Source organism: Thamnophis elegans, chromosome 6 (genome assembly GCF_009769535.1).
Source record: "Thamnophis elegans isolate rThaEle1 chromosome 6, rThaEle1.pri, whole genome shotgun sequence".
In the NCBI taxonomy this organism is placed as follows: Eukaryota; Metazoa; Chordata; class Lepidosauria; order Squamata; family Colubridae; genus Thamnophis; species Thamnophis elegans.
In genome coordinates this window covers 15,891,020-15,914,040 of record NC_045546.1, presented here as the reverse complement: position 1 = coordinate 15,914,040, position 23,021 = coordinate 15,891,020, and the positions used below count along the sequence as shown (strand labels likewise).

At 39.2% G+C, this 23,021-nt stretch overlaps 1 protein-coding gene across 3 annotated transcripts in view; it reads left to right on the top strand.

Annotated features, from left to right (window-relative positions):
- Positions 1–9,108, top strand: part of PDGFD (platelet derived growth factor D) — a 193,216-nt gene extending 184,108 nt beyond the window's left edge. For 2 of the 3 annotated variants that reach the window (XM_032219277.1, XM_032219276.1), the window contains 2 exons: positions 2,189–2,400; positions 8,729–9,108. In XM_032219277.1, coding sequence (XP_032075168.1) covers positions 2,189–2,400; positions 8,729–8,797 — 281 coding nt within the window. In that variant the 3' untranslated portion in view covers positions 8,798–9,108. Of the gene's footprint in view, positions 1–2,188; positions 2,401–2,785; positions 2,795–8,728 lie in introns of all 3 variants that reach the window. The other variant, XM_032219278.1, reaches the window with a different exon arrangement.
- Positions 9,109–23,021: the final 13,913 nt, after the last annotated feature.

Here is a 23,021-nt window from a genome sequence, read left to right as displayed (position 1 = left end):
CCAGAATGGCCAGACATGAAAGGCAGAGGATTTGAAGAATGACAGAACATCAAATATCACCCATTAAGAGGAATAATCAATAGTTTTCTATTCTCCTTTCTCTTTGCTATACACACCAGACCTTGCATTCAGCGCTTGAGTGCACTGATAATTCCCATTGATTTTATGCTTAAATCTCAAGATGCATATATATACATCTTTGTAGAGATAATGGCACTTTTGGGAAAATAGCAAATGGGGGAAATATAAATGATTAAACATTCAAACATTTGATATCAGGATTTAATTATTCTTACAGCCTGGGCATCCATTCCTATATAAAAAAGAAAATATCTGAACGTATTGAGAATTTTTACATTTGAGATCCTGCATCAGATCGCTGAAATGTCATTTGGTCAGTGATGTCTCTTTCAAGATTTCATTGTTTGTAATCTCAGAAGTATTATCCACTAAAGAAAAACCCACAAAAATGACAGGATGTTATTGACAACTGCTGTTTTAGTACATAAGTTGTAATTTCATCTTGGGATCATTGAATGTCCTCCTTAGTTATCAGAGTATTTGAAAACAGAAGTCTAGAATCATTCCTATAAAGTAAAAGCAATATTTATTAAGTTCCATACCAAACATACCAAATTGTGAAACTCACCCCACTCTTTATCTTCCTTTAATATGCTTTAAAAAGGATTTTGAAAGTACGCACACACATCAAAATGAAATAGGAAAAAATGAAAGCAGAAAAGAACAAGAACAAAGTTATCAGTCTTTCTGTTACATGAATAGAAAGATAAATCTTAAACTCATGTTATCAGTCCAAAGTTGTAAGTATAAGGTATTGTTTTCTGTGTCTAAGAATCTTTTTCCTATATCCATCTATGGTAAATCTATGGTTCTTCATCTAATGATAAATTCCAAATTTTGAATATGTAATTCAGAATCACTTTTATATTTTTACCACACATTTCTCTTTATAAACCATATTAACCAAAAAATGAAGTCCAGATTCATCTCCTCTGGCTTCAGTATTAAATATATATTTCATGAATATGGTAAAGAATTTGACAAAACTATTATAATTTGCAAGATTCAGTTATTTAGAAAGCAAACACAAAGTCACTCAAGATACCCTCTTTAAGATGATCAAAAGTTGTTTTGTGGTTTCATTATCAGCAAATGAGAAGTACAGTTCAGATAGAATTTAAAAGCAGGGTTTAAGTTCAGATATTTGGTTAAATTTGAAATACTTGTAACACAAAATACAGAACACTTTGCACATAAGTTACTATTGAAATATGATTTGAAGTCTGAACAGGTTAAAGTTTGCATGATCAAATGGATTCAGAACTCAAAACAAAACAATTGATATCTCACAATCTGAGTATCAATAGAAAACAAGATTAATTTTACTGCAAATAATACATTTAGAGAAAAATAATATAAGATGTTTTTCCTTGTATTCGGGATATTGTTCAAAATGTAAAAATCAAGTTGCACCATTTTATTCTAAGTGATAACAAAGTAATACAGTGCAACTACTCTGGAAGATGATAAAATTAAAAATTGTAAATATTGACTTCCTTTTTATCTGTTTATTATTAAAGCTTATATACTTATAACATACATAGTGTTTATAAAGGATAACTGACACCAAGGTATTTTAGGCTTTTCAGTGGAAATCACATTTAACTTCTTGGTTAAAAGAATGGCAGCTTAAACTATGGAAGCGTGAAACTATGTCTAAAATTATATGAAAATGAAGTTTGATGTTAGCTTCAAATTCATCTAGAAGTTATTTATGAAGTATACATAATTCTATACATGGTACCCATATTTTTAGAGGCAATATACAAATAATACTTACCACCCAGAGATTTCTGTAAAGTGTTATGGGGGTTGGTATATAAGTCTAAATATTATTGCCAGTGTTATTGCTATTTTTTGTAATTTCTATGTATTTTCTTTGTTTTTTAAAATATATGTTTAAAAATATATTTGCTTAGACTTTCATCAGACAAAATCTCCGTTCCAAGATCTGCACAGACATCAGAAGGCAGCGGGGACTGAATCTTAATAAAAATTAATTTAGGCCAGAGATTAATTGATTCATTGACTTCTATGGGGGGACAGGTGTTTTATTCACAAGTCTGTTCTCTCTTTCTCCCTCCTCATTCCCTTTTGCCTGTTTCAGTTGATTTAGACAGGCTGAATGATGAGGCAAAGCGTTACAGCTGCACTCCAAGGAATTACTCTGTCAATGTTAGGGAGGAGCTGAAGCAAAGCAATGCCGTCTTTTTCCCTCGCTGCCTCCTGGTCCAGCGCTGTGGAGGAAACTGTGGTTGTGGAACGACAAATGGGAAATGCGCTTGTACGGCAGGAAAACTCGTGAAGAAGTATCATGAGGTATCTTGCTTTTTATATTATTATTTTTTAAGTAAATGTACGTCAACTGCCACTGTTTGTTCGTTCTTTCTTTCTTTCTTTCTTTCTTTCTTTCTTTTTTGAGCTGAACGAAAGTACAGGTAGCCCTTGACTTACAACCACAATTGAGCCTCAAATTTATGTTGCTAAGCGAGATGGTGGTTAAGTGAGTTTTGCCCAGTGGTGGGAACCTGCCGGTTTAACAACCAATTCGGTGATCCCATGCTATGTATATGTGCACAGTTTTAACAAAACTTACCTTCCACGTTACTTCTGGGGAATGTGGGGAAGAAAACAGGTGAGGGGGAAGAAAACAGGTGAGGTGCGGCAATCCACTCAACCGCACAAATCAGCTGAGAGCATATAGGTAAGTAAAGTACAGGGGCTGGTGGGTAAACCCACCACCTGATCATCAGAGTGAACCTGTTCACTCCCCAGCTGATCATCGGAGCTACCAATTTGCCGAACTGTCTGAAGTTGCCCGAACTGTCCGAAGTTCAGACAAGTCCGAACTTGTCTGAACCGGCTGAATCCCACCCCTGGTTTTGTCACATTTTACAACCTTTCTTGCCACAGTTGTTAAGTGAATCACTGCAATTGTTAAGTGAGGAACACGTTGGTTAAGTGAACCTGCCTTCCTCGTCAACTTTGCTAGTCAGAAGGTTGCAAATGTGATCCCGTGACCTTGGGGCACTGCAACTGTCACAAATATGAACCCTTGGCCAAGCATCCAAATGTTGATCATGTGACCATGGGGATGCTGCAACAGTCGTAAGTATGAAATCAGTCATAAGTAACTTTTTTTTAACTGAGCCATAGTGGTACAGTGGTTTAGAGTGCAGTACTTCAGGCTACTTCTGCTGACTGCTGGCTGCCTGCAATTTGGCAGATTGAATCTCACCAGGCTCAAGGTTGACTCAGCCTTCCATCCTTCCGAGGTGGGCAAAATGAGGACCCAGATTGTTGTGGGCAAGAGGCTGACTCTGTAAACCACTTAGAGAGGGTTGTAAAGTACTGTAAAGGGGTATATAAGTCTAAGGGCTATTGCTCTTGCTATTAAGTGCTGTGGTAACTTTGAACAGTCACTAAAAGAATAATTGTAAGTCAAGAACTACCTGTAAGATTTTTGACATTGGTTCAATTAAAAATGTTTCTCCATGTCAGTAGATAAATGCACATTTGGATGGTTGTGATTGGGTGAAAATATGTTTCCCCCCTTCCTAGAATACCGGCTCCTCTCCCAAATCATTGTTAATTGCACTAAAATTTACTAATGACAGTCCAGCGGACATGTCCCATAAATATATCTCATCTATAAAGACAAAACCACTATAATTTTTTATGCCAAAGCACAGTGACAGCTGATTCAGTGTTTTCTTTAAAAACAAAAAAATTCCAAGGAATGCAACCATTGAAATAATGGAATGGGGGCAAGATAGGGTCTTATGTCAAGAAAAGGTATAATTGGGGTTAGCAGGTCATTCTGGCCCTGTTGTAAATTGCACGCAAAGAGGCTATTTCTTCTCTTCATGAGATAAAGCATGAGGAAAATAGTTTCTTTTGTTCTATATTCATTGGAATAATAGTGTAAGGGAAGATTTGGATTTTTTTGGATTTTTTATTCAATTTGTACGCCGCCCTATTCCCCGAAGGGACTCAGGGCGGCTGAACAAAGCCAAGGGAGGGGAAATTACAAAAAGTAAGACAAAGACAATCAGACAATACAAACAGTTTAAAAGCACAACAGACACAGCAGATTCGAGTAGGGGTGGGGGGACTCAACCCCAGGCTTGCTGGGACAGCCAGGTCTTCACAGCTGTCCAGAAGGCCTGAAGGGTGGAGAGGGTCCGAATCTCCATGGGGAGCTCATTCCAAAGGGCCGGGGCAGCCACAGAGAAGGCCACAGAAGAAGAATGTATTGTACCAGTTGTCTCCTAGAAAAACGAAATGTACAGGTCCAGTATAGGTGGTATCTCGCTCAATAGTAGTAACTGTGAGAGGGATCTTGGAATCTTAGTGGACAACCATTTAAATATGAGCCAGCCGTGTGCAGCAGCTGCCAAAAAAGCCAACACAGTTCTAGGCTGCATAAACAGAGGGATAGACTCAAGATCCCGTGAAGTGTTAATACCACTTTATAATGCCTTAGTAAGGCCACACTTGGAATACTGCATCCAGTTTTGGTCACCAAGATATAGAAAAGATGTGGAGACTCTAGATAGAGTGCAGAGAAGAACAACGAAGATGATTAGGGGACTGGAGGCTAAAACACATGAAGAACGGTTGCAGGAACTGGTATGTCTAGTTTAATGAAAAGAAGGACTAGGGGAGACATGATAGAAGTCTTCCAATATCTCAGGGGCTGCTATTCTCCAAAGTACCTGGATAGGACAAGAAGCAATGGGTGGAAACTAATCAAGGAGAGAAGCAACTTAGAATTAAGGAGAAATTTCCTGACAGTTATAACAATTAATCAGTGGAACAACTTGCCTCCAGAAGTTGTGAATGCTCCAACACTGGAAGTTTTATGAAGATGTTGGATAACCATTTGTCTGAAGTGGTGTAGGGTTTCCTGCCTAAGCAGGGGGTTGACCTCCAAGGTCCCTTCCAACTCTGTTATTCTAGTCTAGTCTAGTCTAGTCTAGTCTAGTCTAGTCTTGCTTCTGGAACTTTGGACAAGTATGTAGGAACAAAAAGCATGAGAATGGTGGTTCAAATAAACAAATACCATTTAAAATAAACGTTTGCAGAGCTGCAGCTTGACAAAGCCTGCCATCATGCTTCAATGCTCCTCTCTCAGGAATGTGATTGCTGAACTGACTTTAGGAGAAGGGTGGGTTCAGACCAATGGCATTTGTACAGATTGCCTAGGCTAGAGATGTGGAGAAATTTCTAAAAGTGGTATGAATTTATTGTATGGACAGAAGCAGGAAAAATAAATATACCCATTCCGAAATAGAGATGGAATACCTACCTCGTAGCCAAAGGTTAACTTAATTTATGATGGAACTGCTTAATTTTAACAGTTCTGTTGCCTGCTGATGTGTCAGAGAGTAACCAGTGAAAGGATTATGTGGTCAGTTCCATGTGGAAAGTCCTACATTCCAGGGCTCAATATATAAAAGAAAGGAAAATTATGTACCTGATGTGCCACAGGACTATTCCATTCTTATGATATTACAGGCTAACATTATTAAGGATGGTGTTCTAGCTTCAACTTCAAATGACCTGGCAATGGTAAATTTAGATGTACTGTATGTGTATCCTTTACTGCTGAATTAATAGTACAATGGGTATAAATCTAATATTAATGGAACCTGTGAAAATAAATCTATTTTGGATACATCAAAGGTAAGATTGATGTGAACTCAGGAACGGATCATTATTCTTCTTCCTTCTTCTCCTTCTCCTTCTTCTTCTTCTTCCTCCTCCTCCTCCTCCTCTTTCTTTGTATGTATGTATTATCTTTCTCTGTGTGTATGTATCTGTGGACCACTGCCAGTTCCGCAAGGGACTGAATTTCAGAATTAACCTTACATGCAGGGCAGATGAGAATCCCCTTTTTCAATACCTTAGGAGAGGAAAGGGCCAGCTGAGAAGCTTTCCTCTTTTCTCCTTTTTTCATTTATTTGATTACTAACTGTTAACCTGGCGTTGCCTGGGTATCCCAATCCTGTATTAGACATTCACAAATGTCCGGACCAAATGTAATGTTGGATTTTCCCTCTTCCCAGAGGGAGCCCCCTTGTGGAGTACTGTGAAGCCATTACCATGGCAACTCCACTGTGCTGTGCAGTAGAAGCCATTTTAAGGCAGTACAGTAGAAGCCATTTTAAGGCACCACAGGCTGTATCATAACAGAACCACCACCACCCCCAGGGGTATGTCACCCCCACAGTATTTGTTTCCAGAGAGTAAGACATCTGTGTACCAAGTTTGGTTGAAATTGCTCGAGGGATTCCAGAGTTATGCTGGAACATACACACACACACACAGCTGTGTGTGTGTGTGTGTGTTTGTGTGTGTGTGTGTGTAAAACAAAATAAGGTTCCCGTGTAAAATATTTCTTAGTGAGAATAAGTCCTTTAGAGAGGCAGTTGCCACAGATATACATGAATGTGAGCGAGTGAATACCTGTGAAACTAAGATAACTGCAAATCGCCTGATCATCTATCCCTAATGATAAACCACAATTCTCAACACAATTTCAACTCTGAGCTTCAAATTTAATCTATTTCCATATAAACTTCATTTTAAAAATCTGCCATTCATCCAGTGGATTGTTCAACCCTCACTAGTAAATCAAAAAGGTTTTTTTTTTTTAAGAAGAACAGAAATATAAAGAGTGATGGAGTTTGTATGTCAAGTCAATTCTTCACCGAAGGAAAGTACCTAAGTAAAACCCATCAGGGGTTTTCAGTGGAGTCACAAGGCAGAAATTCTGGACAGGCTCATATTTTTCTCCTTCTTCTATATTGTCAATTCTATGGGAACGCATAAGGACATCATAATATTTTATATTCCTATAAAATTGGCATACCAGTTGTACTTTCCATCTCAGTTTTATTATCATGGGTCTACATTCAGGACTGATATGGCCTTCAACGTATTAAGGGATCATGAGAAGAATGTTTTCTTCAGAGCTCCACAGTTACTGTAGTAATTCATTAGACCTGGTATTTGTGCCTCACATCTCAGATCATTGATGGTCACTGTTTTCTACCACTACCCTGTTTCCCTGAAAATAAGACCTCCCCAGATAATAAGCCCAATTGGGCTTTTGAGTGCATGCGCTAAAATAAGCCCTCTCCTGAAACATATGGCAACACAGCAGCAGCCATGAGGTGACCATGCTAGTCATCTCCTGCATCTCAAAAATAATAGGACCTCCCTGAAAATAAGGCCAAGTGCTTATTTTGGGGGTCAAAAGAAAATAAGACCCTGTCTTATTTTTAGGGAAACACTTTACTTTTCCTGCATCAGACATAAAGTTGTACATTCTTTTGTGCCTCTTATTCCCCATATTCTCCATTCACACATACATTGTACACACTTATAACCAAAGTCCAAAAACTGCAATCTTTCTCATAGGGGGATTGCTCCCCCTATGACTATTTTGGTTACCATTACCCATAATCTTCTTTTCAGCTATACAGTTTCCTTTTGGAGATAGAATAATAAAACAAAGCCACCAACATTAATCTTTTATTACTGCAGAAAACCAGATTAAAACTTCCAAAGAACCAAACTCTTCTTTGTTTCTAACAAAGAAGCATCCATCATTCCACTAAGGAATTGTCTCCACTATCAATTTGCCCTAATTATATTCCAAAGAAGGGATCGGTGAAATGATGAGTAAGAGTGAAAATTATGAAGTTCCAAACTGGTTATAGAAGGGATGTCAAGCTCAAGGCCCATGGGCCACATACGGCCTGCGGAGTGCTTAGATCTGGCCCGTGGGGCTGCCCTGGAAACAGTAAAAGACTAGCCCACAGTGCCTCTGCCAGCTAAAACTGCACAAGGCTCTCTCATTCTCCATTTTTGGCTGCAATGGCCTTCTGCAGCGTCTGCCAAAGAAAACAGAGCTAGGGAGGACCATGTGTGGCCCTCCCGAGCTCCATTTTCGCTGGCAGAGTGATCGGGCCACCACAGAGCCCCCCAACATGAGTGACATTGAGCTGGCCATGCCCACCCTGGCCACACCCACCTGGCCCCCTGAGATCAAACATAACCCTGATGTAGTCCTCAATGAAATTGAGTTTGACACCCCTGGATTATAGTTAAAATAAGCATTTTCTCTTATCTTTTTTCAGTTGTAGGGTCATATGCCTAAAGCAGAGATTTTGTAGTGATTAGTCATCATTTCTCTTTTTGGGGGTCCTCATTTTTTATCCCAGTTACCACCTCCTCCTCCTTTTCCTCCATTTCCTCATCCTCCTTTCTCTTTCTTCTCTTCCTTTTTCCTTTCTCCCTCTTCTGCTTTCCTAAGAATGATTACCAGGGAAATCACTTTTACCAAACATTCTGACCAATCATCTCAAAATCAATGAAATTATCTTGAAGTTAACCCAAGCAATTTCTACGGTCCTACACTCATAACCTCCCCTTTCCTACATTTCCAAAGTACCTGGAGGATTCTAGATGTAAGTTGATTGGGGGGGGGTCTTTTTAACTTGACACACACACCAGATCAATATGTAATCAAAGGCTGAAGAATAATATTACCTTTCCACATGATTGAGAGGTGGTGTACCTAGAAGATTCCTACATTTCTAATTATCTTCTGATTCCTTTTTTTTAATCTCACTAGGTGCTGAGATTTATCCCCGAGCAGGTCATCTCAGGAGGAGGGGCAAAACCAAGCACAATATGTCACTGATCGATATTCAACTGGAGCACCATGAACGCTGCGACTGTGTCTGCAGTGCGAGGCCACCGCGATAAAAGCAGAGCGTCTGGTTTATGCGCAACATGAAAGGGAACTCTTTCTCTTGGGAGAAGGAGCTGTCCATGCTGATTTGCCCAGCGACCACCGAACTATGCTAAAAGCCTGCCTTCGTAGCCTTTTGATTTGAAGTGCTAAATGCCAATGACAGCTTACCCTTAATAAAGCAGATTGACAACTCTGAAATGCAAATCTGGGATTGAGTTTAGAAAACGAATGAACTCAAGGGCTGAAAGTTTTCAGGCCTACGATGAAAATTGAGCTGCATGATGGCTGCACTCTTTTGGCTGAGTTCCTTAGTTGGCTTTTACAATTCTTCATGCGTGCATGTACTCACAATACTTTTGCACAAAATCCTTTGCACAAACACACTTAAGCACACTTACAGTCCAATTTAAGGTGGGGGGGGGGGAGAAATCATGTATGTGCAAAATGGCTGATTTAGCCATTTTAGCCATTTAGCCAAATTAGCAAAATGGCTGATTTATAGACAGCCACCACACATGCAGGTATATTAGGTTTACAGAACTTTGGTGCTGCAGTGGAAGTATAAAAGTAGCAATAGTATCTAGCAGCTAGCCATGCAGGCATCACACCTAGATATACGCCTTACAGTAGTCCAATCACAGCAAGCAAGTTTGAACTTTAAGCAAGCCGTATCCAAGTCTGCTGGAGTCCACATAGGTAGTCCTCAACTTATGACCACAATAGAGTCATTAAATGAGTCATCATATTAATGCACCTCATTTCATGATCTTTTTTGCCATGGCCATTAAAATCAAATCACACAGTCTTTAAGTGAATTTGGCTTTACTCCCTGGCTTTGCTCATCAGAAACCAGCTGGGGAAATTGCAGATGGGGATCACGTAACTCCAGGATGTTGCAAACCAGTGTAAATACATGACTGTTGAAAATCTGCTGCATCGTGATCAAGTGTCTAAAAGGACACTGCAGCACCATCATAACTTTGAATGGTCACTAAATGAATGGTCATAAATTGAGGACTGCCTGTATATAATCCAGTTATTTACATAGGTATATGAATCATTCTTCCCTGAACTGACCCTATTCCCCAAAGTACAGGTTTCAAAATGCCATGCTGATATTCATTCAAATTATCACCTTTTATAGAGTACAAAGTTGTCGCCAAACATTTCTGAATATTTTTAGAATAGAATCAATCTATTCTCAAGAGCTGTACTCCTCTCCAGACAGAAGTCTAAAGGGCCCATATACTTCCCATTTTAAAGTTTCAGAAAAACCTTGTAGAATTGTTGCTATCCAAATCAGAAAGATTCTTCCCCAGCCTTGTAAATAAACACATCTTTTGAGTTTTGGCAGCTTTTCCCAAATCAATTCCTTCCAGATGTATTATCCAGTTTCCCCCCAAATAAGACCCAACTAAAAAATAAAGCCTATCATGATTTCATAATATAAGCCCTAACCCCAAAATAAGATCCAGTTAAGATTGTCAACCAGATGGACGCATTTATTTCCCAGAAAACAAGACCTAACCAGAAAATCAGCCCCAATGTGTCCTTTGGAGCAAAATTAATATCAGACCCAATTTTATTTTCGGGAGAAACACGGTAGAATCCAATTAAGGATCCTGGAAGTAGCCCAACACATATGGAGAACCTCAAGTTGGAGAAGAAAAGCTACACTAAGCCCTTCAATGCACGATTGGGCTGAAAGGAAGTGATATTCTCATCACCTAATTCAGTGGTTATAACTTCGATAAACTCTTCAAATCTGAATTTCATGTCAATCTGATTTAGACAAACCCAAGTAGTGCATACATTTTTCCCCAAATGCAATAGTTTGAGTTCAAAATGGACTGTTCCATCCTATGAGGGCTGTTTCAAACTGGGAATATTTGTGGTATAATTGGAATAGCTTGCTGGGAGACTAAAATAACCTCTCAATTTTGAAACATATTTCAAATCAACAATTTTCCCTTTCCTAACAAGGAAGGACACAGAACTCCAGACATAAAGAAGCAAGGCATCTAACTAAAATTCCAAATAAAATGTATCTTGTTTATTGAGAGCTGGGATTTCTTGCTTCTCTCTTTCTCATCCCACTTTATATAGTATTGTGTGTTTCAAACTGGATCTAATTCTAATAAACTTGTCATTCGAATAACAAGGCTTGCCATTCATATAACATAACCTTCCCAAACTGGTTTCCTCTAGCTACCCTGGACTATAATATCTAGACCATGAATCTCCAACCTTGGCAACTTTAAGCCTGGAGGACTTCAACTCCCAGAATTCCTCAGCCTGGGGAATTCTGGGAGTTGAAGTCCTCCAGGCTTAAAGTTGCCAAGGTTGGAGACCCCTGATCTAGACAATTTTAGCCCATAAACTCTAGACCAAAGTAGCTGGAACAGGAACTGTAATGAAGATATGTGAAAGACAGAAGATTGGTATACAGGGTAATCTTCGATTTACATCACAATTGAGCCCAAAACTTCCATTGTTAAGTGAGTTTTGCCCCCATTTTACCATCTTTCTTGCCACACTTGTTAAGTGAATCAATGCAGTTGTTAAGTTAGCAACCTGGTTGTTAAGCGAATCTATTTGCTTATCTATTGACTATGCTATTCATCACAAAATGTAACCCTGGGACACTGCAACCATTATACAAAGACAATCACACTTGGCCAGTAAAGAATTCTATTCTATGAAATATGAGTCAGTTGCCAAGCATTTCAACTTCAATCACGTGACCATGGGGAAATGGTCCTAAGCCTGAAAAGGATCATAAGTCCTTTTTCTTTCAGTGTCATCCTAACTTTGAACAGTCGCTAAATGAACTGTTGTAAGTCAAGGATTACCTGTATAGCTTTCAAGAGTTCAAACGTGCCGCATATGCTTTTTGTAAAGCTTTGCAGGGTTTCAAGTCCAAAGTCAATAAGATTCTTCAAAGCACACCAGAATTAAAACATGTACCGGGGGTCTTTTTTGCCTTTGAGCAGGAAGCGCTGCATAATATTATTTAGCTGCAATCTTCACAATAATTGGCAAATCAATATTTTTTACGCTTCAAAGGCAGCCCCGTAGCTGATACAGCATTTTCACAACAAAGATGAGATCCGTACCGTTGAAGGACAGATTTAAAAATCAGTATAATTTCAAGTACATACAGAATGCAATACTCTTCACATTACGCAAAACAGTATTAGTTAACTGCCATCAGCGGTAGTTCCCATGGCTGGCTGCAATTTCCTGGGACTTAAAAGAAAAAGAAAAAGAAAGAATAATTGGAATTGTATTTTGAATAAGTAGTTCATTGCCTTGAGCCTTACTTAGTTTTGCAAAATAAATGTTTATTGGGTTCATACAATATTAATAACATTCATTCAGTTCCTGGACGTTGATAAAGGATTTGAAAAGCTACAGGGATGGTTTCCTATGGTTTTGAACCTCTAATAGGAAATTTTCTTGATTGACTATATTTTCCAATTATTTTGTATGCGTATATGTTCTGTACTTGTTAAATGCACACATATACTAACTCATTTCTTGTCTGAGGTGTCTAAATAAAAGTGTAAGGCAATGCGTGGTTAAGAGAACGGAATGTTTGATTTTCAATGTAAAGGAAAAAATAGGTAGAAAGTTTCCATTGATAAAACTACACTTTATTTTTTTTTCTATATTGTTTTCTGATTCTGTGCTTAAAGGAAGAAAAAATGGTTTTACAATAGCATTTCATGTATAAAACTAAATTTGGCTTCTTATCAGGCAATATTCCGAATTTCTAAACCACTATTGTTCTGCTATTCTCTTAAGTTGGTTCCTTTTATTAAGACGAATGTTTTATCTACTTTCTTGTTAACTTCATCAAATTCTTAAGAAGTTACCGCTTCCTATTGTAATGAAACACTGGAGAATATAAATATTCTTCTGTGTTTCTTTGTTTTCCCTTCCTTTCTACGAAATCTGCTTATCTCTTTACTCAGTTGCCTTTGAGGCGCTTAATTCAGCATACATATTTTATTTTAAAGGAGTAGTTATTAAGTCAAAGATGTATTAAGCCTTATATTTTAAAAAAGATTATTCCCTAAATACTTTGGTCAATATTCCCACATTTCCATATGGAAACTGAGAAAATAGTATATTGAACTAATTCCTGTATCATCTGTAATGGAAATTATTACTAAGCCATCGTTAATAATTTAGTTAAAAGCAATTGTTTAGTTAACTAAACTGTTGCTGGTACTGTTTAACTGGATTATGAATTTGATGTAGCTTTGAATCTTGACAACTCTGCTTCGAAGAAAGATAATTATGGAATTACTCATTTTAAAGTATAAGCATTCAGTAAATAAAGCAGGGCAAATATTACAAACTAGTCCTTAATTAATTACTGTCGTTCAGTAACATTTCTGGCAACTTCAGCATGGTGAAGTAAACCATCACGTGATGGAATGCCCTGAAATCGACTACAATTTGACATTTTGAAAATAACTGTTAGTATTACTATTTTTGTGGTGGGTTCAGTCATTTCTTTCTTAACTAAAGCATGTTTTGGGCAAAAGAGAGAAAGGGGGTGAATTCAATCCATTAACAGTTTGATTCGGTTCATAACAGATAGGAAAAAAAAAACCTTTACTCCCAAGTATTAACAAATTGGAGAGACATAATGGTGAAATGCATGTGTCCAAGGGGAGGGCAAATGGGAAAATATACATATTGCAATTTCACAACACGAGCCTTTTTATGATATTGAATACACATTTACGGTCCCAGGGGTGCTTTTTCAAATGGCAACAGGACTTTCTTTGGTTTTGCTTTGAAGACATTTCGGTTCTCATCCAAGAAGCTTCTTCAGTTCCTCGGAAGCATTCTTGGATGAGAAACGAAACATCTTCAAGCAAACACAAAGGAAAGACCAGTTGCCTTTAGATAAAGCACCTGTGGGACAACCATGACCTGGATGATGGAGAATCTCCATAGACACAGAGACAGTAGAAAGTCACTGCTGGTGTCATGGTATCATTGTCCATGTTTCATTAATCTGGTGAAAATTCCAAATATAGTTGATGCATTAGGTCAGCTGACTGATTATATGACAGTGCTTTCTAAGTATCTTGCCGTACTAAATGTACAAATCAAACAGATGTTTAAAATCAAGAACAGGAAAAGGGAGAAAACAGCCAGTAGAAACTAATTACTGGTGGAGAAGAAAATATTGATATTATATGAATACCAGCAAAAGCAAAAGAGTTTTCAGAGAAATGTGGTGGGTTATAATTGCCATCATCACAAGAAAGAATTGGGATTGCATAAATATGTATATATGAGCTTCATCACAGATATTGTGCCTGTGTTCTAGGACACTACATTCTACACTACAACTATACTACAAATTAGCATTTTAATTGACCCACATCCTTAGGGAAAGCAAGAATCAGTAATGTAGTAAGCAAAAGTAACATAAGCAAAATGCCCAGTGTAGCTGCCTCCAATCTCTCTCTCTTGTGTCAACATATTCTGTCCATAAGAGCCGCGGTGGTGCAGTGGTTAGAATGCAAAACTGTAGGCTACTTCTGCTGCCTGCCGGCTGCCTGCAATTTGGCAGTTTGAATCTTACCAGGCTCAAGGTTGACTCAGCCTTCCATCTTTCTGAGGTGGATAAAAGGGGGACTCAGATTGTTGGGGGCAATATGATGACTCTGTAAACTGCTTGGAGAGGGCTGTAAAACACTGTGAAGTAGTATATAAGTCTAAGTGCTATTGCTATATTAGCATAGACTACATTGCCAATATATAATGGTCCATGTAAGATGAATGAGATCCTATATACATACTCAATACTTAGAGATGTCTAGATATTCCACAACTATCAGCATATCGTGTTGTGCTAACTCAGAAGTAGGCATCCACTTGATCTTCTACTATGCCATTTGGATCCTGTTATTTTGGAGGATTGCACTTTCAAAAAAAAAAGCAATTATGTGGTTTATTTTGAGTTGATAAGACAAATTGATAGCCCAGGAACGAAATGGATGATCCCACTGTAAATTACTGGTCATATGTTTCATCACAATCCGCTCAAAAGTTCTCCTACACCCCTGCTGGAGCTGTATAAAAGCAAAGTAAACAATGCAATATGTATTGAGATTATGAAGTATTCTGTCTCTCTGTTGTGTCTTTTTTTGATATTAGATCTCTTGTACAAATGCAATTTTCAATGCTTCTGGAAATAGGATTGGGGGGGAAATCACTGTAATCTTGTTAGGATCAAACTTGCTATCTTGTGCAATTTATATATGTATTGTTGTTGTTTTTATTGTATCCCTAAAATGCTGCCTTTTATAGAGTGAACACTTTAGTAGCACAGCACATATAATTGTGTTTTAAAGTCAGTTACAAATAAACAAGCTTTTGAAGAAAGAATGCTGGAGTTATTAATATGTGTCGGCGTTATTAAATTCTGCTGAAAGGGCGATTTAAGCACTACTCTTTGTTCTTTTATCTTTCTAGTCAGCAAGTGCCCAATTTCATGCAAGCTTTAGATTTCACACAATTTCCTTCCCTCTAAACTAATCCAGTTTATTCCCAATCATCCACAGTTAATGAATCAGAGGATGAAAACACCCTTTCCCCCTAAATTATGGATACTTGTTCTTAACCATCACAGTGCCAAAATAACAAAACATCTCAATACAGACTGTAACCTTTTCTAGTGACAATGTGATAACTCTCACAAGTGTCAAGAGGCAAAATTTGTATCATGCTATTACTCTCTCCCCCACAAGAGATCTGTGCCTAACTGTTACTTTTCATAAGAAGAGACAGATAGTTTGATTTGATAGAAGCAACTTGTTATTTAAAGGAGCCATTTATTCATGCAGCCATGAGGACTAGTCACCTGTTGCATTTTTGAAAGAACAGAATAACCTCTGTGCACAGCACAAAGAAGTCACAATCAAAAGGACACATAATCAAGGATAAGGGGTAGCATTCAATCTGGTGTATCAATATAACCCTGCAAGACACTTTTATATGTAGGCCAATACTGCAGGCTGTCTGGATTCTCAAATCTGCCAAACCTGGTTTGCTAGGAAGTGGCTTACTGAGATTGAAAATACAGAATAACAGAGTTTGCAAGGGATCTTGGAGATCTTCTAGTCCAAGCCTCTGTTCAGATCAGGAAACTCTATATTATTTCAGACAATGATTGCCCAATATCTTCTTTAAAACTTCCAGTGTTGGAGCATTTACAACTTCTGAAGGCATGTTGTTCCACTGTTTAATTGTTCTAACTGTCAGGAAACTTCTTGGTTCTAGATTGCTGCTCTCCTTGGTTAGTTTCCATTCATTGATTCTTGTCTTGACTTCAAGTGTTTTGGAGAATAGGTTGACCTCATCTTCTCTGTGGCAGCCCCTTAGATATTGGAAAACTGCTCTCATGTCACCTCTAGTCCTTCTTTTCATTAAATTAGATGTACCCATTCCTGAAACCATTCTTCATATGTTTTTAGCCTCCAGTTCCCTAATCATCTTGTTGCTCATTCTTTTTACACAGTGATGCAAGATCATTTTTGAATTAAAAAGTTTCCAGGTTCAGTTTTCAGTGTGTCTCCTTTAGATAGCATTCATTTACAAATAGTATACAAACATTTCATATCACAAACTATTATTATTTATTGGTGAGATTCACAACCTTTGGGGCTGGTTGGTAGCTCAACAGCTCGAGTCCTAACCAAGGACCTAGGAACTGTTAAGGTAACATCAGAGGATATAAGCTGTTCCAAGTAGGGTGGTTTTTTGTAGAGTCAGAATGTTCAAGTCTGATAAATTTAGAATTTCCAAATAGCGAGGTAGCCCTTTAGGTATTGCTCCAAGGGCTCCAATTACAATCAGGACACACACAATTTCTTTTTCCACAATCGTTCAACTTCATTGCAAGTCCCGTATTTTGTGATTTTTTCTTGTTTCTTATCTTCAATTCGTGCATCACCAGGTATTGCAATGTCAATGAACCATACTTTTTTCTTTTCAATTATTGTTATGTCAGGTGTGTTGTAGGCTGAGTGTCTGTCAGTCTGAATTCTGAAGTCCCACAAGATCTTGACTTTCTCATTCTCTAAAACCTTCTCAACCTGATGGTCCCAGTGGGTTTTTGCTGTACTCAAATCCAAACTTTTGGAACAATTTCCAGTGAATAATCTTAGCATGTGGTCATGGCATTGTAGGTAGTCAGTTTGTGAAATTTTGCTGCACCCGCTGATCAAGTGGTCAACTGTCTCATCTTTCTCATTACAGAGGCGACATTTGCTGTTGGTGGTAACATGTTAAATTTTTGCCTTCATGTAGTTTGTGGCTAACGCTTGTTCTTGAGCTGCCAAAATAAAGCCTTCTGTTTCTTTTTCAGTGCTCCTGATCTTAACCAGTTCCAAGTTAGCTTTTGGTCAGCTTTGCCTTCAATACTTTTCAAGTATTGGCTACACATAGCGTGGTTTTTTCAATTTTCAACTCGCTTCTCAATTACTTCTTTCTTATATTCAGCTTTTGACTTAGTTGTCTTTAAAAGGCCTCCTTATTTACTTCCTTAATCATTGGTTCTTCACTTTTCTGGACGTAATCATTCAAGATGTGTTTTACTTCTTCCACAGACTGTTTTACTTGCAGGAGTCCTCGACCACCCTCTGCTCTTGGTAGATATAATCGGTCAACATCACTTTTAGGGTGCAAAGCATGATTCATTGTCATAAGCTTCCTTGTTTTTCTGTCCAAATTGTCCAACTCCATCTGGGTCCAGTCAATTATTCCTGCAGAGTATCGAATCACAGGTATAGCCCAGGTATTTATGGCTTTTATGATGTTTCCTCATCCATTGTTGTTGTTGTTGTTGTTGTTATTTATTTATAATGTGAAGTCACAGCTGCCAGTTTTTAGCTGGACTTGGCCTTTATGGGCATAAATTCTTCCCAAGGATCTAGGATGTGGTAATGTGTGTCTGGATCCAAGCGGTATGGCTTTTTGCAATTAACAGAAATTTTGTCAATGCCCAGATTGTCAAAGTGCTGTCCAAAATATTTTGGCATGGCACTGAGTGTGCCAATAACCACTAGGACCACCACAGCTGGATTATGCCCTAATCTTTCAACATCAATTTTCATTTCTTAAAGCTTTGTGGTTTTACAGGGCCTAAATGAGATGCCTTAGAGCCCAGGCAGATGGGCAGGGCCACCCGCAAGTTCTGGTACCAGTTCAGGCCTACTGGTCAGAAATTGCAGAATACTACCTCTGATCCACACATTATGCTGAAGATGATTGATTGCACAGCCAAGTTTGTGCACTGGATTTGGTATTTTATTGATATACTGTTAATATGAACAGTCAAATCAAATCGTGGAGTACGTGGAAGGTGAAAAGAAGCAGTGGCTAAGGATATCCTACATAAAACACTTTGGGGGAAGAGAAAATTTTCATCGGATTTCATCAAATCTTGCAGGATCCCTTTTGCCATCCACAGCTCCAGATGTGGAGAGCATGAATATATACAACTTCTGTAGCAAGCAAGCATAAAGTGGAATGTAACAGACATCAAACAGGTCAAAGGAGGATTAGGAATGTTTTTTCAGGTGCCTAATCTAGTCTTTAAAATGCAACATCATTTATGAGAACTTGCTCTGTCCCTGACCAGCCAGAACAATTTATTCCTCTCTCTATCACATCCTTCCCCAAAATGAGTTCAAAAGCAGCTTACATAATTAAGTACTTGCCACAGTAAAAGCACATAATAATAGAATTGTCAACAACACAGATCCCTCAGCAACATTGAGTGAATGCTAAAATCAAAAAGTCTCAGAAAATAACAAGGTATTTTGAAACTAATATGAGCAGGTTTCAGGGAAATGGGCCAATATTTTTTTTCCTTCACAAAAACAGGACGCACTCACATATATCATTGTCCAAATCAGAACCAAGGCAATTCAAGGTGTTTCTATAATCATTTCAATACCTATTGGATCCAGATGCACAAAAGATAATTTTAGACTATAGGCAGCCATCCCTGTCAGCCTAATAAATTGATGCAACATCCCATCCATTTGAAAGTGAGACTTGCTTATGGATACTAAATGTTTAATCTGATAAACAAAATGAGCACCCAGCACATTTCCCCCAAAATTTCTAAAGAATGAGGGCTTTAGGAATTTGTACATAAACTAAGGTGACCAGATGTCCCGCTTTCATTGGACAGTCCCGCTTTTGAACAATTTGTCCCGCGTCCTGGTTTTTTTTTAAAAAGTCCCGATTTTTTTAAGTTACAAAAAAGCCTCCACCCACCGAGGCTCTCCTAGCAACTGGGAGTGTATATTCTTCTTCGAGACGAGCGCATTCCCGCCCGCGTGTCCCTGGGAACTGTTGCCAATGGCTGAGGGAGGAGAAGACTTAGTCCATGTGGAGACCACGGACTTCCCTCACGGATTTTTCTTCTTCTGTTGCTTTGAGTAGCCCCTCCCTCCCCCCTCTCTTTTCTCTCTCTCTCGGAGCTAGCTGCTAGCAGCTGCCTCCGAGGCTGTCCAAGCTCAGCCTCTCCCCCGCCCCGTTCTGTTGCTTCACCTCGGCTGCTCGGGGCTTCTAAATTGGCATTGCATGTTGTTTGAGGAGGGGATTACCGTGCCATAGAAACACAGCGTATGTCTCACGTGGCTGATAACCTGGTCTCTACAGAAGATGTAATTTAAAAACTTCAGAGCGAATCCAGAAAGAGGGGAGAAAGAAGCTGAAGGAGTGTGTGAGGAGGGGGGATTTTCTAAACGTCCTATTGATCCAGAGGAGGGGAGAGAGAGAGAGAAAGAGGGAGTGTGTGCATGGAGGGGGATTTTCTAAATGTCCCATTGATCCAGAGGAGGGGAGAGCGAGAGAGAGAGAGGAGAGAGAGAGAGACAGAGACAGAGAGAGACAGAGAGAGACAGAGACAGAGAGAGAGAGAGACGAGAGAGGAGAGAGAGAGAGGGAGTGTGTGCATGATGGGGGGATTTTCTAAACGTCCCATTGAATCCAGAGGAGGGTAGAGAGGACGGGGGGGGAGATAGAGAGAGTGTGTGCACAGAGGGGGGATTTCTAAACGTCCCATTGAATCCAGAGGAGGGGGGAGAGAGAGAGAGAGAGAGAGAGAAAGAGGGAGTGGTGACGGAAGGGGATTTTCTAAACGTCCCATTGAATCCAGAGGAGGGGGGGGAGATCGAGAAAGAGGGAGTGTGTGCACAGGAGGGGAGATTTCTAAATGTCCCATTGAATCCAGAGGAGGAGAGAGAGAGAGGGGGGGGCAGGCTGAAGGAGTGTGTGCACAGGGGGGGGATTTTCTAAAAGTCCCATTGAATCCAGAGGAGGAGAGTGTGTGGTGTGTGTGTGTGTGTGGTGTGTGTGTGTGAGAGAGAGAGAGAGAGAGAGAGAGAGAGAGAGAGAGAGAGAGAAGACTATCACTAAGTGTTGTAGCTTATGATTCTTGATGAATGTATTCTATTTTTTTTTTTTATGTACCACGGAAGACAAATCCTTGTGCGTCCAATCATACTTGGCTAATAAACTATTCTACTCTACTCTACCGTTTCTATTTCAATTCTAAAAGGAGTTTAGCTTCTCTCTCTTGAAAAATGTAAGCTAGCATAAGGCATTATAATGCAAGCTAGCCTTAGCTTTCAAACAGTTCATTTAGTGACCAAAGTTACAATGGCATTGAAAAAAGTGACTGATGACCATTTTTCACCCTTAGCGACCATTTTTTCCACACTTAGCGACCGTTGCAGCATCCTCATGGTCACGTGATCAAAATTTTGATGTTGGCAACAGATTCGTATTTATGATGGTTTCAGTGTCCTGGGGTCATGTAATTGCCTTGTGTAACTTTTGACAAATACAAATTTTTAATCAAGCCCCCCCCCCCCTGCCCCTGGTCAATGATGTCCTCTTTACCAGATCTGAAAATCTGGTCACCTTAACAATAAACCCATATAATTTGTACATAAACCTATATCCTCACTGCATTAACTCCCTTGTATGATACTGGTACAAAGCAGAGGTGGTATTCAACAGGTTCTGACCAGTTCTGGAGAACGGTAGTGGAAATTTTGAATAGTTCGGAGAACCTCTGACTGACCCCACGCCCCATCTATTCTCTGCCTCCCAAGTCCCAGCTGTTTCGTAGGAAATGGGGATTTTGCAGTAACCTTCCCCTGTCACGCCATCAATCCACGCCACGCCCACCAAGCCATGCCCACAGGACCAGTAGTAAAAGAAAATGAATTCCACCACTGGTACAAACTCTATCAAGAGTTAAGTCATTATTTATCACAGGAAGTCCTCACTTAATGGCCACAGTGGGGCCTGACAATGCTGTTGGTGAGCAATGTAGTCATTAAGTGAAACATCAAGTGACTGTACCAGACTTACATCAATTCCACTGCTGTTATTAAGTGACAAAGCTTCCACCCAAGGAATCTTGTATTAATGCTAAGAACTGGTGTACAATCATAAATCCAACACTCCATCCTGCGAAAGCACTTCAATTTTTGGAAAGCTGCTATCTCATATCCCCTTAGCAGTGGTGGGTTTCAAAAAAATTTAGAAACCTCTTCTATAGATGGCCTGCTTTGTGGGAGTGGCTTGCTGGCCATGTGACTTGGTGGGAGTGTCTTGCCAGCCATGTGACTGGATGGGTTTGGCCAACTTGTAAAATGTGGTGAAACTCACTTAACAACTCCTCTTGCTTAGCAACCAAAATGTTGGCTCACCAAACTCTGACATTTGAAGCACACAGTCTTAAAGCTGTCAAGTTGCAAGACCCTTGCACCCCTAACCCTTTAGAAAAAAATCCCAGGGAGTTCAAACTTGACAGCTTTAAGACTTGTGACTTCAACTCCCGAATTCCTCCTCTCGCTCTTCATCTTGATGCTGTGGGGATGGGCGGGGGGAGGAACTGGAACCAGTTCTAAATTGGTACTGTAGATTTGTTAGAACTGGCAGGAACCACCCCTGCCCCTTAGCTAACGTTCTCTCCATCTTGGCAACTTCAAGAGGTGGATTTCAGTTCCCAAATTCCCCAGCCAGCAGTTTGTGGGAGTTGAAGTCCCATATCTTGAGCTGTCAAGGTTAAGAAACAGTGCCTTATCCTTTTCTTGAGCTAAACATACATGGCTCTAGCTCTGATAATCTTTCTTATTGAGTAACAAAACATCTGGAAGAAAACAAACAAGGCCAGAGAGGACCAAGGAACTCACAATTGAGCCCTGAGCTATAAATATTATCTTATATTGATACCCAGTTCTTTCAACATTCTTCATAACATTTAATCTCCAACACTTCATTGTCCATAGTGGCTTTTCTTGGCTCTGCTTCCAGTTCTTCAACACTCTTCTTTTATTGTGCCAAGCAGAATTAAACCCCCTTATTCTACAGATCTTTCTGACCAATGCAGCAGAGCGAGATACTATTTCTTCCTTCCATTGCAACACAGTATGTCTCTTGATGTAGCCCAAAGCTCTTCTGACAACTGATTAGATTATTTAGTTTAGATTATTATGTTACAGCTTTAATCTTATCGATGTTTGGGGAGGTCTGTAAACTACTCAGGGTCAGGTATGATTGGAAGGGCACATGAGCCTAGTTAAATAAATACATGGGGGGGGGGGAGATCTAATAAATCAAAGTGATGCCGGTCTATCATCAGGAATGAAAACACTGTGTCCAGGGCATGAGCTACAAGTCAACAGATAAGTCCAATAAAGAAGACTACATGAATTTAGAGTGATCCAGCTTTTTAAAAAACTCAGATGTTATTCACAATACGTTAATACCCGATCATAATTGCCATTGTATCTCATTCTCATTGTAACAGCATTGCCAAAAAGGCATCAAGAGTTGTTAACCTAATCTTACGTAGCTTCTCCGGTAATATTGAACTGCAAACTAGGGCATACAAAACTTTTGCTAGACCAATTCTCATCTGTCTGGAACCTGCACTGTGAACAGTCGAATGAGTCCAGAGATATTTCACGAGAAGAGCCCTCTACTCCTCTGCTTGCAACAGAATACCTTATGCCACCAGACTTGAAATTTTGGGCTTAGACAATTTAGAACTTCACCGTCTTCAATCCAACCTAAGTGTAGTGCATAAAATTATCTGCTACAATGTCCT